The sequence below is a fragment of the Lycium barbarum genome, chromosome 9, assembly GCF_019175385.1.
Source record: "Lycium barbarum isolate Lr01 chromosome 9, ASM1917538v2, whole genome shotgun sequence".
Classification (NCBI taxonomy): Eukaryota; Viridiplantae; Streptophyta; class Magnoliopsida; order Solanales; family Solanaceae; genus Lycium; species Lycium barbarum.
Window position 1 is genome coordinate 17,443,161 of NC_083345.1, and position 14,504 is coordinate 17,457,664.

Below are 14,504 nucleotides of genomic sequence, written 5' to 3' on the forward strand. Positions count from 1 at the left end.
AAAATCCTATAAAAATCCATCTCAATTGATAAACTAATGTATCTAATTTCGTTTAAATTGTGAATGATGTTTCTTTATTTTTCCTTTATATTTGTAACTACATAAAAGATACTATGAAAATTTAATTAGTTCAAAAGTATCGGGAAAATCGTAGTTGAAGAAAAAAATATTTGATTGCTTAATTTTAATGGTGCCATTCATTTCGAGAAGGGTATAGAGTTTGCCACATATCTTTTTATACTAATTTTCTAGAAGAGAATAATTCATGCATCTCTCCCTCTAAACCAAAAGCTGAAGCAAAGTATCATACCAATTAGAATCTGATTTTGATAGACAACTCAAAAGCATTCAATTCAAACATGAACTTAACAAGTTAGTAACAATAAACATTGTATTAAACAGAAATAATACATCCTGAGCACCACTACCACTTTTTTAGAAGCAACTGAAAAGAAAATAGTACTACTGTAGTATATATAAACACATGTTAAGATCAACAATGATCTGAATTTGCGGAACAAAGCAACTAGGGTTTATTCATCATTTTACAACGAAGAGAGAGAGAGAAGGTTCTCCTTTTCATTCTTTATTCACTGAACAAAACAAAAAAAACCATCTGTACAAAATACTACCCAGTACATAAAAAATTGGGCCTAAACTAAAACTTGGGCCTAAACTAAAACTGATCCACATAAAATAATAGAGCAGCTGGGCTCGGGTCCAATACTGAATTTATGTAATCCCAACATCCCCCCTCAAGTTGGAGGGTGATAGCACATCCAACTTGCTAAGTAAGAAACGATGCTGCCCACCTGTTAAACACTTGGTAAACACATCAGCCAACTGAGAACCAGTGGAAATATGGTGAAGAGAGATAAGGCCATCAGCCAATTTAGTGCGGATAAAATGACAGTCAACCTCAATATGCTTCGTTCGCTCATGAAATACTGGATTTTTGGCAATATGGAGAGCAGCCAAATTGTCACAAAATACAGGGACAGGGGAGGACAAACAAAGCCCAAAATCTGCTAACAAACGAACTAACCAGACTAATTCAGCCACCACTTTACTCATAGCACGATATTCTGCTTCGGCTGAAGATAAGGATACAACCGACTGCTTTTTGGACTTCCAACTAATCAGGCTACCCCCCCCCCCCCCCCCCCAAAGAAATGCAGAAACCAGAAACAGATCGACGAGAGTCTGGACAGGAGGCCCAATCACTGTCGCAGTAACCTCGGATAGAGAAATCAGGAGCATTATTCAGGAAAATACCAACATCAGAAGTCCTACGTAAATATCTCAAGATATGCAATGCAGCATCCATGTGGGGAACCCGAGGACATTTAAGGAACTGGCTAAGGTGTTGAACGGCAAAACACAAATCAGGCCGGGTGTGAGTGAGAAAGTTCAGTTTACCAACTAAGCTCCGATAAGATTCAGGATTAGGCAACAAGTCTCCATGGTCTGATTTAAGCTTAACACACAACTCAAGAGGGGAGACCACGGGTGACACATCAGAACACCCAAATTCAACTAGTAAATCTGAAATAAACTTCTTTTGATGTAACAAAACACCATGTGAAACATACAGGATCTCGATGCCCAGAAAATAATTAAGCAATCCTAAATCCTTGATCTTGAATTGGTCATCTAAAAACAGTTTAAGGGCATTAATTTCAGCAGGATCATCACCAGTAAGTATAATATCGTCCACATAGACCGCAAGGAACACAACAGATGATGCAGATTTCTTAGTAAAGAGGGAATAATCATTCAATGAGTGAGTATAACCCCTAGAGCAAAGAGCATGAGATAGCTTGGCATACCATTGCCTGGAAGCTTGTCGAAGACCATAAAGAGACTTTTGTAGTTTACATACAAGGGGAGAAGTGGACTGTGAGAAAGTAGAAACCGAGAGCCCTTGAGGGAGTTTCATGTAAACTTCCTCATCCAAATCACCATGAAGAAAAGCGTTATTAACATCTAGTTGGAATAAAGACCACCCCTGTTTTACAGCAAAGGCGACTAAACACCTAACGGTGCACATCTTAACAACAGGGGAGAAGGTCTCATGGAAATCAATGCCCTCAACTTGTGTGTCACCCCTAACAACCAACCTAGCTTTATACCTTTCTACACTACCATCAGCTTTGTATTTAATTTTATAAACCCATTTACATCCAATAGGCTTTTTGCCTTTAGGTAATTCAACAATAGTCCAAGTCCGATTTAATTCTAATGCCTCAAATTCCTTCCTCATAGCCTCTTGCCAGGCAATGTTGGCAGCAGCCTGAGTATAAGAATGAGGCTCAGTTGCAGCTGAATGAGCAGCAGTCAGGGAAGTAGTAGTGGAGCTGGAAAGGGAAGGAGGAAGTTGGACAATAAAATCAGAGAGATGGGAAGGAAGAGAGTGTTGCCTATTGCTTCTCCTAGTATCTGTAACAGGTGGAACAACAGAGGAAGGAGGGACAGAGGGAGAGGAACACCCAGATGAGGAGGTAGCAGGAGGAGAGGGTGCAGAGACATGGTCAACAGGAAGGGTAAACGAAGAGTCATCACTAAAAACATGAGTGGGTGCAAAAGAGGGTGTGTTGGAGAATTCAGGAAGATGAAAAGGAAAAATTGACTCTTGAAATGTGACATCTCTGGAAGTAAAAACATATTTGGCAGCTAGATTATAAAGTTTATAACCCTTCTTGCCAAAAGGGTAACCAATGAAAACACATGGAACAGATTTCGGATCAAACTTTGATCTATCACATTTAGGTACAGTGGCATAGCATAGACATCCAAAAGGTTTTAAGTGAGAATAAGAGGGTAATGTGCCATATAGGACCTGGAAAGGGGTTTTATTTTGTAGAACAGTGGAAGGGAACCTATTTATTAAGTAAGTGGCAGTCAAAATGCAATCCCCCCAAAACCTTGTAGGTAATTTAGACTGAAAAAGTAAAGATCTGGCAGTTTCAAGAAGGTGCTTGTGTTTTCTTTCAACAACACCATTTTGTTGTGGTGTGTATGAACAAGTAGTTTGGTGTACAATGCCATTATCTGAGAAAAATTGTAAGGCAGTGGTGGAGAGACCAATTTCTAATGCATTGTCACTCCTAATAGTTTTTACAGGGAGGTTAAAATGGTTCTTGATCATAGAAATGAAGGCTTTTAGTAAAGGAAAAGCATTACTTTTGGAGTGCATCAAATGTGTCCAGGTTGCCCTACTATGGTCATCTACAATGGTAAGAAAATATTTTGCCCCAGAATATGTTTGAGTGTGGTAAGGTCCCCAGGTATCGACATGAATGAGTTCAAATAAAGACTTAGAAATTGTGTTGCTATGAGCAAAAGGCAATCTACCTTGCCTAGCCAGTGGGCAAACAGGACAGACAAAGGACTGTTTAGAAGACAAATCAGCAGATATGGAAGAAATTGTTTTCATTTTGGTAAAAGGAATGTGGCCTAGTCTATGGTGCCAAAGTACATCATTCTTATTAATGTGGTGCCCATCTTTACAAGGAAGTAAGGGAACAGAATGTAAAGCAGATTTGTGTTGATCACTACCATGCATAGGAGCTACAGTCTTATTATAAACAGTAGTAGGAACAATGGGTTGGGGAGTGCATGATGGTTGTACATTCTTTTGAAAAACAGAAACAGGAAAAACAGACTTGGAAGAGCATTGTTGTTCATGAAGGAGTTTGTATAGCCCTTGGTCAAGTCTACCAAGATCCAGAAGCTTCCTCATGGAAAGGTCCTGTATCAGAAGACATGAGCAAGAAGTAAACAAAACCATGCAGTGATATTGCTGTATCAACTTGTGCACAGAAATCAAGTTGTATTGAAAAGAAGGAATGTATAATACATGATGGAGAGTCAAGGAGGAATGCACAGAAACAGACCCAATGGATGTGACTTTGGCTTTATAACCATTAGGCAAGGTTACCAAATAAGGGGTAGAGAGAGGGGTAAGGTCAAATAAAATATCCTTATTAGAGGTCATATGGTCAGTAGCTCCACTATCTATAATCCACACAACTCTACTATGACCAGACAACATACAAGCATGAGAATCATTATTAATATAAACAGGTAAAGACAATACACTACCAGCAAAGTTAGCAGAGCCCATCAGGTTGGGTTGAGAATCAGGTTGAGCAGCAGGATGTGAAATTTGAGCTTGTTGGAACAGGTTCATGAGTTGAGAAAACTGATTCATAGACAGTCCAGGTATGGAAGAGCCCATCTCTCCTGAAGCACCAGCAGAACTGGTTGTAGCTTTAGGAGCAGTATCAGCATGAGGCAACCAACCCCATCTCTGAAGAGGATCTGGAGACTCAACATCACCACTCACATTTGCAGCCACCTTTCTCCCTTTAAAAAACTTATGGTTTTGTGGATAACCATGGAGTTTATAGCACCTATCAATTGTATGACCAGGTTTTTTGCAATACCGACAAGTGAGGTTGAAGTCGACCTTCTGATTATATTGCCTAGGTGGAATAGGTGGTTGATAGGGAGGTTGTGGTGATCTAGTGTTGAAATTTGATTTAGTATTGAGATTTGCATTAAAGGAAGCAGAATCAGGATTCAGCATAGGAGTGAAGTGCACTTGTCTTTGGTTCTCATCTTGGAGAAGAATATTATAAGCATCATCAAGAGAAGGGAGAGGATGCATCATAAGCATATTACTTCTAACACCCACGTATACGTCATTCAAACCCATGAGAAATTGGTAAAGTTTATCCTCTTCATCATCTTTTTCAATCCCAGATTTAGCAGCACAAGTGCATTCCTTCCCATGACTCTTACGCATTGCCCCCAGTTCATCCCAAGACTTTTTAAGTTTGTTAAAATAGGAAGCAATGTCAAGAGAACCCTGCTGTATAGAAGACAATTCCTTTTTTATTTCAAAGATTTTAGTTCCATTTACAGTTCCATATCGACGCTCTAATTGTTTCCATATACTCTCAGCAGTCTCTGAGTACTGGACACTCTCAACAATGGTTGGTGAGATAGAACTTGTCAACCATGATATTACCATATTATTAACTCTATCCCATTGACGAATCTTAGCCGGATTATCATCAGAAGATGGTTTAGGACATGAACCGTCCACCAGTCCAATCTTATTTTTAGCAGAGAGAGACACTGTCATACCTCTCTTCCAACCGCCATAACCCGACCCAGAAAATGGAGTACCAACAAGGCATGTACCAGGAATATCAGAAGAATGGATGAAAAGAGGACTTGTAGAATCGGGGGCGTAAATCGTAGCATTATTACTATCATTACTAGTGTGCACCATTTTTGTTCAATGAGAATGAAACAAATATACAGAAAAACAACTACAAATCAATACAGAGGTGAAACCGCGATTACCGCACCTCTGGAGTCACAAAAAAACCACCAAAATCAACACAGAAAATTAGAGAAATTAGAGTTACCGCACTTCTTCTCTTACTCGAAGGAGAAAAGCCTTGAAACAACTACGAATTGCACTCAAAATACGAACATAAATGCTTCGTCAACAAAAATCCATATCGCCAAAGAAGAACATCAACAAAATCTTCGAACTAAAACACGAGGGTAACATCGATCGAAAGGTCTCGCCCAGATCTGTCAAATCCCTCGCTCTGATACCATGTTAAGATCAACAATGATCTGAATTTGCGGAAGAAAGCAACTAGGGTTTATTCATCATTTTACAACGAAGAGAGAGAGAGAGAGAGAGAAGGTTCTCCTTTTCATTCTTTATTCACTGAACAAAACAAAAAAAAACATCTGTACAAAATACTACCCAGTACATAAAAAATTGGGCCTAAACTAAAACTTGGGCCTAAACTAAAACTGATCCACATAAAATAATAGAGCAGCTGGGCTCGGGTCCAATACTGAATTTATGTAATCCCAACAACACAGGATTCAAACCAGATTTATTCTAACCAAAAACCACAAAACACTGCCACTTATTCAAACAGCAAATTAATCAAAAACAATTACAGTACTTACTAATTAACAAAGACAAGATAAATCGTAATTAACTCCGGCAACGAGTAATAGCACTGCAACCACGAGTATACGGATTAGCTTCCGCACCTGTCTCGCAGTTATAATATGGAGCACCTCTTCTAGAACACGGAACCTTGTTCCTCTGCAGTGCACCATAGGTTATGTAATCAGTAGTTGCTAAAATGCGCCTGTTGCTCTCTGAATCCATTTCAAATTCACCAGCGGTCATGCACTCCGCTATTGAACCTGTTGGGATCGAAACAATAAGAGCGTCAAGCGGAAGCTAATAATTGTAAATTTTAGCGACTATAAATTAGGAACAAAAGAAAAACATACTGTTAAAAGAGATATACAGCCTGTTTGGATGGGTTTATGCCTATAAGCTGCAAATAGCTTATAAACTAAAAAAAATAAGTTGGGTAGTCTAACTTTTTTTTTTTTTTTTTGGCTTATAAGCTGTTTTAGATAAGCCAAGTCAAATGGGCTCAATTATTTTTTTGAGCTTATTTTAAGCACAAAATGACTTTAAGCTGGCTAGCCAAACACTCAAAAAAACTTAAAACAGCTTATAAGCAACTTATAAATCCAAACGGGCTCATAATAATGAAATAATATGGTTTGATCAATTGATTTACGTATGAAAATTAATATAAAAGCATAAAAACTATTAATAGAATAATCTTCCCATACTCTTTAAACGACTGTTGTATGAAAAAAAAAAAAAAAAAAAAGATCTTCTGTTTATAGAAGACCAAAACTACTTAAATTCCAAGAAAATGATAAATATGGTAGAGTCCTTTCACAAAGAAAACATTTTCTACCAAAAAATTATTTTTTGAAGTAAAACACAATTAAGTCAGAATTCAAATAAGGTAGAAAATTCAGGCCATTTGACTATCGAACCTTGACAGCTGTCGGCGGATTTCATGGGAATCCAGCCGTTCATGTCGAAGTCGGTAGCATCGCCGGAGATAATCGACGCTGCGATTAATAGTGAAAAGATGATGAAACTGGAGCAAGAGGACTTTGCCATTGCCTCTACAATTTGTTAATGATAATTGGTACGTGTTATCTTTATTTTCCTCTCAGTACAAATATATATATATATATAGAAATAATTAACAAGTTGATTATTTTTTTGTAGTAAGTTCTAACTACTACTGCTACTAGTGATACAATGTCACTGTTTTAGTTCAACGACAATAGGGCGGGATCGGGGACACTGTGCGTTTTAAAGTATTTTTTGGCTTTTTTGGTGAAACAGTGTCCATGTTGCCAGTAATTACCGAACTGCCATTCTCAGATTATAAATGTATTCAAATTTAACTATATGTATTTTAAACGATTAAAGTAAAATATTTTATATATAGTACTTTTTATGTCACTTTTCACATATAATTTTATTTAGAAAGATTGGCGTCCAACTTATTCTAAGGCAGATAATTCTTTTTGGAATACAAAAAAATAGTTTACATTCCCTTATTTTTATTCGTTCTTCTTTTTTTCTTTAGATGGTTTTGTGAGTAGAAATGCTTTTAACAAGGGGAGATAAAGAAGGAAGAATAAATTACTTTTGACGAAATTTGAACCCCATATCCAAGTTCTGTAATATATACTTTGACATGCACTACAAGAAAGAAGGCATTTCCAACAAAATTCTTTTGTTGTCATAGACTCATAGTATTGACTATTGTTGCAAAAAATACTTTTGGCAATAACATTTTTTTGTTGTTGCATAAACTTTTCTCATTGATTGTTACACGTGCAACAACTTTTTTGTTGTTGCCAAAAGTACTTTTTACAACAATAGTCAATATATGGCAACATAATTAAGTTTTTTGGCAACAAAAAAAAAAGTGCATTTTTAAAAGTTTCATCATATATGCCAACAATAAAATTAAGTTTTGTCAAATATTGAATTTTGCCAACAATATTATTTTTGTTGTCAAAGAGTTGTCATTTCTGTACTTTCTTTTAGTGATGGAATATGTAATACAGTATACTGGAAGGAGGTCCAAGGCTCGAGCCCTGAAAATGAGTTTTCTTTTTATAAGAAGTATTCCCTTTTAACAAATCTTATGCGCGGTCCATGCAAATTTGGATTAATTGGGGTAGCAAAAATGAATTCCTGACATCGAGCGAAAAATATAAGAATATAGTATGGGGGAAAAGCAAGGTATAATTATGTGGGAAGGGTTTGAAGTGTAATGTTGAGTTCTGATGCTTAGCTTCTCAAAGTCGTTTTGCTTCGAGGTTGGTACCAAAAAAGGAAAAAAAAAGTGGTTATTTGAGTTTTTGAGAATGGCAGAAGCAGGAGAACGGGGGAAAAATTGAAGAAATGTGGTATTGGGTTTTTTGATATTGGTGAATGAGAAATGATGGAATGAAAAGTGAAGGGAATATAAAAGGTCCCTTTTTGCTTTGGGAAATGTAAAAGGTTCCTTGTGCTTTGGTTAAAGCATCTGTCTCACATAGGAAAAAGAGAGAAAAAGAGAGGTGTACATATTACATTACACCTTCTCTAGTTGCTAAAAGGGTTGAGGGGGAAAGGACCCCACGCGCCGTCGTCGTCGCTCGCTCGGCTTTGGCTTTGGTCAAATGATCTGATTGATTGATAATCTGCTTTTTAGTTTTTACAGATTGTGTAATCTGCTTTTTAGTTTCTGTTCATTTGTCCTCTGCGACTGGAACTCTGTGAACATTGCACCAGCGGTCGCGTGACGCTGTGCCACCGGTGCCGCTGTGCCACCGGCTGAGAAACCTGCGAAGTTCACCGGTGCCAACTTTAAAGGATGGCAGCAGAGAATGTTCTTTTGGCTTACCACCCTTGGTATGCAAAAGTTCACCAGTGAGGACCCTCCCGTGCCTGCCGCCGACATGCCTGACAATCAGAAGTTCATGGTTACTGAGGCTTGGAAACAGGCTGATTTTTTGTGCAAAGGCTACATTTTGAGTGCCTTAGAAGATGATTTGTACAACGTCTACAGTGCAGTAGAGACCTCCAAAGAATTATGGAGTGCACTGGAAAATAAGTACAAAATTGAAGATGCTTGCTTGAAGAAGTTTGTGGTTGCCAAATTCCTAGACTACAAAATGGATGGAAAAACTGTTGGAACCCAAGTTCAAGAGCTTCAACTTATCTTTCATGACCTTATTGCTGAAGGTATGGTAGTGAATGAAGCATTCCAAGTGGCTGCAATGATTGAGAAGTTGCCACCCTCATGGAAAGATTTCAAGAATTATCTTAAGCACAAGAGAAAGGAAATGAAATTGGAGGATCTTGTGATTCGTCTCAAGATCGAGGAAGATAACAAAACCGCTGATAAGAGGTACCGTAAGAGTTCACCAATTGAAGGGGCAAGTGTCGTTGAAGATGCTGCTCCGAAAAAGAACAATAAAAGGAAGAGGCGTTCTGGAAAGGAGAAGTATCCTAACAAGAAAAAGTTCAAGGGCAATTGTTACAATTGTGGTAAAGCAGGCCATAAAGCTCCCGACTGTCGTGCCCCCAAGAAGGACAAAGAGAAAAACAAGGGTCAGGCAAACATGGTGGAAGATGTTGATGACCTATGTGCAATGCTGTCCGAGTGCAACCTGGTTGGCAACCCAAAGGAGTGGTGGCTTGATTCTGGCGCCACTCGACATGTGTGTGCCGTTAAGGAAGCATTTACAACTTACACTCCCGCTGGACCTGACGAGGAGCTATACATGGGAAATACTGCAACAGCCAAAGTTGAAGGATATGGAAAGGTTCTGTTGAAGATGACATCCGGCAAAGTGCTGACTCTCAACAACGTCATGCATGTTCCATCAATTAAGAAGAACCTAGTTTCAGCCGCACTACTCGTGAAAAATGGGTTTAAGTGCGTGCTGGTTAGTGATAAATTTGTACTTAGTAAGAATGATATGTTTGTAGGAAAGGGCTACCTCACCGAGGGCCTTTTCAAACTTAATGTAATGGTTGTTGCCAGTATTAATGGAAAATCTGCTTCTTCTTACTTATTGGAGTCAAATAATTTATGGCATGTTCGTTTAGGACATGTCAATTACAAAACCTTGCGGAAAATGATTAATCTTGAAATATTGCCTAAATTTGAGTGTAATATATCTAAATGTCAAATATGTGTTGAATCAAAGTTTGTTAAGCATTCGTATAAGTCCGTTCAAAAGAATTCAAATCCTTTAGACTTAATACACACTGACATTTGTGATATGAAGTCAATACCATCTCGCGGTGGGAAAAAGTATTTCATAACTTTTATTGACGATTGCACTCGATATTGTTATGTTTACTTGCTAAACAGTAAGGATGAAGCAATAGAAGCATTTAAGCAATATAAGAATGAAGTCGAAAATCAACTAAATAAAAAGATAAAAATGATTAGAAGTGATAGGGGTGGAGAATACGAATCTCCTTTTGCAGAGATATGTTTAGAATATGGAATTATTCATCAAACCACTGCCCCCTACACACCACAATCCAATGGAGTTGCGGAAAGGAAAAATCGGACATTGAAAGAAATGATGAATGCTTTACTAATAAGTTCCGGTTTACCGCTGAGCTTGTGGGGGGAAGCTATCCTTACAGCTAACCGAATACTCAACAGAGTGCCCCACAGCAAAACACAATCCATTCCATATAAACTATGGAAAGGAAGAAAACCCAACTTGAAATATTTCAAAGTGTGGGGGTGTTTAGCAAAAGTACAAGTTCCTTTACCTAAAAGGGTAAACATCGGACCAAAAACTGTAGATTGTGTTTTTATTGGATATGCTACAAACAGCAAAGCTTGTCGGTTTTTGGTTCACAAATCCGACAATCCCGAAATTCATGTTAATACGGTAATTGAATCAGATAATGCTGAATTCTTTGAAAATATTTATCCGTATAAAATTGAATGTGAGTCGTCAAGTGAAAGATCTAAACGACCGCGGGAAGAACCAAAGGAAAGTACACCAAGTGAAAAGGATCCAAGGCGTAGCAAACGTCAAAGGACATCTACTTCCTTTGGACCAGATTTTGTGACATTCTTGCTTGAAAATGAGCCTCAAACATTTAAAGCAGCGATGTCTTCTTCTGATTCAGCATTTTGGAAAGAGGCAGTCAATAGTGAGATTCAATCAATCTTAGATAACCACACATGGGAAGTGGTTGATCTTCCTCCTGGAAACAAGCCTTTAGGTTCTAAATGGATTTTTAAAAGGAAAATGAAAGCTGATGGCACTATTGACAAATATAAGGCAAGACTTGTAGTCAAAGGTTATAGACAAAAAGAAGGCCTTGATTATTTTGACACATACTCGCCTGTAACAAGAATAACGTCCATTCGGGTGTTAGTGGCTCTGGCAGCCGTGTATGGTCTTGAAATTCACCAAATGGATGTTAAAACAGCTTTCTTAAATGGTGATTTGGAGGAAGAAATTTACATGGAACAACCCGAGGGTTTTGTGGTTCCTGGTAAAGAAAAGTAAGTGTGCAAACTTGTAAAGTCGCTTTATGGACTTAAACAAGCACCCAAACAATGGCATGCTAAATTTGACCAAACCATGTTGGCAAATGGCTTTAAAATCAATGAGTGTGATAAATGTGTTTACATTAAAAACACTCCAGGTCACGAAGTCATTGTTTGTTTGTATGTTGATGACATGCTGATAATGAGCAAAGAAATGGCAGATATAAATGCTACAAAGCGCATGCTGGCTAGCAAATTTGATATGAAAGACTTAGGAGTTGCTGAGGTAATCTTAGGAGTCAGAATTCATAGAACTCCACAAGGTATAGCATTATCACAGTCTCACTACATAGAGAAAGTACTTGACAAGTTCAAGTACTTGGATTTCAAGATTGCCAGAACTCCAATTGATGTGAGTTACGCACTTCAAAAGAATGAAGGTGAAAGTAAATCACAAGGGGACTATGCGAGAGTGTTGGGAAGTCTGATGTATATCATGAATTGTACACGACCAGGTATAGCATGTGCCATTAGCAAACTGAGTCGGTTTACAAGTAATCCCAATTACACACATTGGATGGCAATGAAACGAGTTTTGGGGTATCTGAAACATACTCAAGACTATGCTTTGCATTATAATAAATATCCCGAAGTGATTGAGGGATATAGTGATGCAAATTGGATCACTGGATCGTCTGAAGTTAAATCCACGAGTGGGTATGTTTTCACAATTGGGAGTGGAGCAGTGTCTTGGAAATCATCCAAACAGACTTGCATCGCCCGTTCCACTATGGAATCTGAATTCATAGCTTTAGACAAGGCCGGTGAAGAAGCTGAATGGCTCCGGAATTTCTTAGAAGATATTCCATTCTGGCCCAAACCTTTGGCTCCTATATGTATACATTGTGACAGTCAAGCAGCAATAGGAAGGGCAGGGAGCGTAATGTATAACGGAAAATCTCGTCACATACGACGAAGACACAATACCGTTAGACAACTCCTCTCTAGTGGCGTTATCACGATTGACTATGTAAAGTCAAGAGATAACGTAGCGGATCCGCTTACAAAAGGCTTATCTAGAGAGGGAGTTAGTAGATCATCAATGGGAATGGGGTTAAGGCCGAGGACAAGTCATCATGGCGGTAACTCTACCTAGCAGACTGGAGATCCCAAGAACTAGGTTCAAAGAGATCAAACAAAGTTATGACTGACGGTTCAACATTGTCAAACAACTCAACCCATTCTCGGATGAAGACAATGTTCAGAAATAAGGATAAAACTTTATGGCTTGTTAATGAGTTAATAAAGCATTAAAATTTTTAATGATTATCTAAATCTGGCAGTGTATGACCAGATAATGTGGCTATAAGACCACATGTTTAGAAATCACCTATGTGAGTGTTAAGTGTAAGACGCTTTAAAAGGGAATGATAGTGAAGGCCCATTCTCTATGCACTCATGAAACCAGGCGGTGTTCATGGCTGAAACGAACACAACCGTGAGAACCATAAATGGTTGAAGGTTGATTGTGTGATTTATGTTGTCTAGGTATACAACAGAGTTCGACAGTTCAAAGATATCAAATCTACCGATTGATCGAGTATATCCGATGTAAGTTCACTACGGAAAGTTCAAAGGGAAACCTACTTATCCAGATGCAGTCAATCTTCGCTTGTATATCACACTTGTCCGCGCATTCTTTTATATTATGGCCATTCCCCATTCATGTGGGGGATTGTTGGGTTTTTTGATATTGGTGAATGGGAAATGATGGGATGAAAAGTGAAGGGAATATAAAAGGTCCCTTTTTGCTTTGGGAAATGTAAAAGGTTCCTTGTGCTTTGGTTAAAGCATCTGTCCCACATAGGAAAAAGAGAGAAAAAGAGAGGTGTACATATTACATTACACCTTCTCTAGTTGCTAAAAGGGTTGAGGGGGAAAGGACCCCACGCGCCGTCGTCGTCGCTCGCTCGGCTCGGCTTCGGCTTGGGCTTTGGATTTGGATTTTGGATTTTGGATTTTGTCAAATGATCTGATTGATTGATAATCTTTTTGGACCAAAATTCTTTTAAATTTTAATTTAATTATTTATTAATTAATTAATTATTTCCATATTCTGACCCGTTAGTGACCCGGATCCGCGTGTCTGACCCGCGACCCGTTTCTCCCCGGATTAATTTAAATTTCCCTCCGTTTTTTTTTTAAAAAACGTACATTTTCTGAAAGGTTGCAAACCTTTCTGAAAAGGTGCAAACCTTTTCCCAACCAGTGCGTTAATGGCTATAAATTTCAGTTAATATTCAGATTATTACTTACGAATTTTTCTGAAATCCTCTATTCTTCTACTCTTCTTACAAGTTTTCTTTTCTGTGTGATATACTACCATTGAGTGGTTCGCCGCTACCAGAATTTGGAGTACTACTATTTTGGTAAGATAATCGTTCTATCCTGGGAGGGGATATTCCATCAACCTCGAGTACTGTGAGGGGAATAATTTCCTTAAGGACACACTTTGAACTAAGTGGGCTCGATTATGTTCTGAATATATTTTTTTTTTCTAACACTGTTTCTGTTCATTTGTCCATTTTCTGTAATTTACTGGTTTTTAGTTTTTACAGATTGTGTAATCTGCTTTTACTAAGTGTTTTATAGATTCACAAACTTTATTTAGACTTATACAGATTATTTTTAAACAACATGTGGTGACAAAATTGTTAATAGTTCTGATCCAAAGGCTACACCGTCGTAGTTATAATCCCAACATTCTCGAAAACAATTTCACTCTGAGGATGCACATGGACCATTTGTATCAACAACGTGTTGCTAATTACAAAAACAAATCAGGGATTAAGGGTACATGAAAGAAATCATTTATCCACATTTAGTGTCCAGGAATGAATAAAAAAGAAATCTTTACCCCCTGTTTGGATGGTGGTTTTCCGTGGTTCATTAATGTATGGTTTTCTAGGAAACCATGTTTGTTTCCATTATTCTTAAAATTATGTGGTATGGTGTTGTAAACCCGTGATTCATTCCATGGTTATATAA

The 14,504-nt window shown here is 38.0% G+C and overlaps 2 protein-coding genes across 3 annotated transcripts in view; one reads left to right on the forward strand and one right to left on the reverse strand.

Moving 5' to 3' along the window:
- LOC132608987 (cytochrome b-c1 complex subunit 6-like) overlaps positions 1-14,504 on the forward strand; it is an 83,828-nt gene that overhangs the window by 5,785 nt on the left and 63,539 nt on the right. The window lies entirely within an intron of this gene.
- LOC132610537 (rapid alkalinization factor-like) lies at positions 5,724-7,079 on the reverse strand. The gene is made up of 2 exons (XM_060324857.1): positions 6,910-7,079; positions 5,724-6,252 (listed from the first exon to the last, which is right to left on the reverse strand). Exons 1-2 carry the CDS (start codon positions 7,037-7,039, stop codon positions 6,035-6,037), a joined length of 348 nt encoding a protein of 115 aa, XP_060180840.1. The 5' UTR covers positions 7,040-7,079; the 3' UTR covers positions 5,724-6,034.

Bases quoted from the DNA above. Each gene is read 5' to 3' on its own strand.
- LOC132610537 (XM_060324857.1), bottom strand. From the start codon at position 7,039: ATGGCAAAGTCCTCTTGCTCCAGTTTCATCATCTTTTCACTATTAATC. The intron at 6,253-6,909 runs GTTCGATAGTCA...CGATCCCAACAG, and splicing joins ATCCGCCGACAGCTGTCAAG to GTTCAATAGCGGAGTGCATG.